The sequence below is a fragment of the Sinocyclocheilus anshuiensis genome, unplaced genomic scaffold (assembly GCF_001515605.1).
Source record: "Sinocyclocheilus anshuiensis isolate Anshui unplaced genomic scaffold, SAMN03320099.WGS_v1.1 scaffold906, whole genome shotgun sequence".
Lineage (NCBI taxonomy): Eukaryota > Metazoa > Chordata > Actinopteri > Cypriniformes > Cyprinidae > Sinocyclocheilus > Sinocyclocheilus anshuiensis.
This window is the reverse complement of record NW_015540937.1, coordinates 396677-400785: the sequence shown is the minus strand read 5'-3', so window position 1 is coordinate 400785 and position 4109 is coordinate 396677. Positions and strand designations below refer to the sequence as shown.

The 4109-nt window shown below is 35.6% G+C and overlaps 1 protein-coding gene across 1 annotated transcript in view; it reads left to right on the top strand.

The window, feature by feature from the left end:
* The first annotated feature begins 2451 nt into the window (after positions 1-2451).
* LOC107689599 (selection and upkeep of intraepithelial T-cells protein 4-like) overlaps positions 2452-4109 on the top strand; it is a 10677-nt gene continuing 9019 nt past the window's right edge. Inside the window, exons 1-2 of the mRNA XM_016487645.1 lie at positions 2452-2473; positions 3794-3872. Coding sequence (XP_016343131.1) covers positions 3850-3872 — 23 coding nt within the window. The 5' untranslated portion in view covers positions 2452-2473; positions 3794-3849. The remainder of the gene's footprint in view (positions 2474-3793; positions 3873-4109) is intronic.

Genomic DNA, 4109 nt, shown 5'->3' with positions numbered 1-4109 from the left:
ATATATTCTTTTTTAGATAAATTACTTGTGAAAAGAGTATAAAGTAAATGAATTCTTCAGATAATATTACTGAACATGTAGTATACTTGTACTGAACATTCTATTATAAATAGAAGCAAATCAGGTGGGAAATAAACAAATGTCACCAACACAAGCAGCAGCTTCACGTTCCACAATGCCTTTCACTAGACCTATTAACCAGGTTTTCAGATCACATTGATTAACCCATGTCCCAACCACAATGGCATTCTCAAATACACTCTGGATATCATACAGCAGGAAGTGAAATCACACAACAACACATCCCGTAAGAGGAGGACAAACAGAATGTCTGTGACTGTCAGTGGGTCTGACATTCATGACATTACTGTAATATCTCAGCTGCTTCTCCTAGAACGCTGTAAAATTTAATGGAGATTTTGACTGAAGTCTCCTGCTTTTCAGATGATTTTCTGACATAAAGGTCCCTAGAGTCTCGCACTGGAGTTTGAAAAGAGGAACAATGTCTCATACTGTGCTCAAATATACCAACACCGCAAAAAATTATATTCTCACTGAGTAATTTTCTGTTATTTTCCAGTACAAATATTCAAACATTCTTAAAAACAAGAACAATTTACTTGAGAAGCAAGATAAGAGACTGCCAATGGGGTCAGAAACATAAACTTAATTCAAAGGGAAAACAATTATTATTTCTGACCCCATTAGCAGACATTTAAGCAAAAACTCATTTCATTTTGATACATTTTTCAGAAAATAAGACTTAATATCTTGTATCATTTTGCTTCTCAAGTAAATGTATCTTGATTTAAGAATGTTTAGATATTTGTACTGGAAAACAAGACAAAAATACTGAGTTAAAAAAATCATTATTTGCTCAGAAAATACATCTGAAATCAAAAGTTCTCAATATCAACTCAAACATTTCTCTTTAAATTCTCAGAAAATCTAATGATCTGAGCTGCTCCATATTTTTAGGACTTTCCCCCTGTAGCTCAAACTGTAGAGCATGACACTCGCAAAACCAAGGTTAGGGTTCTATTCTAAAGGGAATGTAATGCAGTCACAAAGTATCTGATGAATGCATGAATAAACTCTGGGTAAAATATTTAAACTTGCATCCTAACGGAGTCACATAGTGGTAGTTGTTTACCAGTAACTCAGGTGAGTATTGTGTGGGTTGATCCAGGCTGAATTCATGCAGTTCTTGTGAAGTCAGGAGATAACAAAGAGTCGTGTGTGTGTGTGTGTGTGTGTGTGTGTGTGCGATCACTGAGCTGTTGCCATAGGAATGTTTTCAGAGTTATCATTTGATCAGGTGTGAAAACATACATAATCATCGCTCAGGCATGTCATGTGACGTCACATCTGTGAATGAGCTCGCCATGAATCCGTCTCACCTGAATGCACACAAACACAAACATTTGTTTACATTTCACGCAGGAATTTCCCAGCGACGTTTATTGTTATTCAGTTAACTGAATTATACTGTAAAACAACATGTAAACGGTTTTCCTTCAGGTGACCTTAAATGTCCCCACAAGGTCGACACCAAAACCTCTCTCATAAAAAGCCTGCAGGTATTTATTATGACAGTGTTGTTATACCAAACCGCTTCAGAACTACATCCCATAACACATTAAATTTGCTATATTCCCTCTTTTCTTTTATCCGTGAAGACAAACGTTTCATGAAACCCACAAACTTAAGATTAAACAATTAAAGAAAAGCACTATAAGCAAAGAAATGAATGATAAATATAAAAACAAAATAAAAATAATTACTGAAAAAATAAAGAATAAATAATCAATTGATAAATTACATGAATGCCTAATGAATATAAATGAATTAAAACAGTCCTTCAGTTTAATATATTTTAAGTTTAAATGACTTGTACAGTCAATTTGAATAATATTATAATATATAATATAATTATAAAATAATACATTTAGCAACTGAACTTAAGTTTTTATGTTGAAGTAGGTGGAAATATTTTAAAGTGAGTTTTATTTAATTTAGTAATTCATTGTAGTTTAACCCAGTTTAGTGCAGTGTATAGTTTAGTTCAAAATGATCATTCTGTCATCATTTTGAACCAAAGCATTTTGGAACCCATTGACTTGCATTGTCTTTTGGTACTATGGAAGTCAGTGGGGCCCAAAATAATTTGTTTACCAACATTCTTCAAAATATCTTCTTTTGTGTGTGAAGGATGACAGAATTTTCCCTTTAAGTTTACTTTAGTCCAACTTCGTTCGGTTCAATTTCAGACAGTTCAGAAACCTTATTAAAATGTATGTTCATGCATGCGTTCAGTTCTGTGAAACTGTTGCTCTGTGGTTACTCTCTTAATAAAGAGCACTTCCTCTCTCTCTCTCTCTTGCTCGCTCACTCTCTGTCATCTTAAGGAACTGTTATTTGTGTGTGTTTCATTTAATCTCTTGCGCACTGGAGGAGAAACCTGTGAACCTTAGTAAGTGCTCTCTCATTTTAACCTCTTTACTGACACATTTCATCATTTTATTACTCTTGCTCCACAAACAAACTTTCACACACTTTGACTGTCACTTGTGTGCGGCTGGATCTGATGAAGGCTTTTGTGGATCTGGACACGATCTGATTAGTCTGACACTGAAGCGTCTCGGGTTATGCTGGAGAAGGGTAGTTAAGCTGGCGTTTCTCTTGATTTCTCTTCCCTTTTGTTAGCACTGTGTCTGTGATCTGCCCACAGCAGCTTTTATTTCCTTTAATCAGTTCCAGTTTAAGGTGGATCATTTATGAAACTCTTTGATTTCACTGTAAATGTGTCACACATGAACTCTGAACTATCTGCGGCAGATCAGCACTATCAGTGTGAGGCATCTCATGCGGTTTAGCACCAGTTCAGTTTAGTTTAACACATTTAGTTCAGTCTAGTTTACTTCAGTTAAATGCCCTATGCAATAAAATGGCACAACCAGTTTAGTTTTTAGCGTAATTTAGTTTAGTTGAATTCTCTCTACAGTAAAGCAGCCCATTTAGTTTAGTCTAGTTTGGTTTAGTTAAAATAATATGTACAATAAAACAATAAAATGACACAAGTTTAGTTTAATATAGTTTAGGTTAATTCCCCCTGCGGTAAAGCAATACAATTAGATTGTTTTTAGCTTAATTTAGTTTAGTTGAATTCTCTCTGCAGTAAAGTGACCCATTCAGTTTAGTCTAGTTTAATTTAGTTAAAATAATATATACAGTAAAATAATAAAATGGCACAAGTTTGGTTTAGCTTAGTTTAATGCCCTCTGGCGTAAAACAACACAATTAGACTAGTTTACTATAGGTTTCAGCTTAGATTAGTTTATTTTAGTCTAGGTTAATGTAGTAAATAATGTCAAGTTTAGTGTAGTACATAATGGCAGAACAAGCTTTAGTTTAGTTTAATGCCCTCTGCAGTAAAGCAACACAATTTGTTTTTAGTTTAGTTTAGATGAATGCCATTTGCAGTAAAGCAGAACTATCAGATTAGTTTAGTTACACTTTCTCTACAAATAAAATGGTACAAGTAGCTTGGTTTATTTTGGTTTAGTGCATTCTACAGTGAAGCAACACAATAGTTAATTTTCTCTGTCTACAGCACAACAGGACAATCGGTTTGCTTTCACTCTGTTCTGTTTCTCTCTCTCTCTCTCTCTCTCTCTCTCTTTAGTTGAGCTTTGTTTAGTTGTCCGACAGAGGGTGTGTTGTGTGGGAATTCCCTCTGACAGTATCGATATGAAGTTAATGACATCACCTCTCTCCCTTTATCTCTGTGTAGGCGTGCAGTTCCTGTTTCGAGAGTCTATACTTACTGCTGACACAGATGAGGAAGACATGAAGAAGCCAGTCTGCTCTCTGTAAGTGCTTCAGCTGTTCACTCACATCCATCAGCATGAGTTTACAACTGCGCTGCTTATACACTCACAGATACAGGTACAGCACTCTGTGTGTGTGTGTGTGTGTGTGTGTGTTTGTGTGAGTATGTGTGTGTGAGTGAGTGTGTGAGTGTGTGAGTGTGTGTGTGAGTGTGTGTGTGGGTGAGTGTGTGTGAGTGTGTGTGTGCGAGTGTGTGTGTGCGAGTGAGTGAGTGAGTG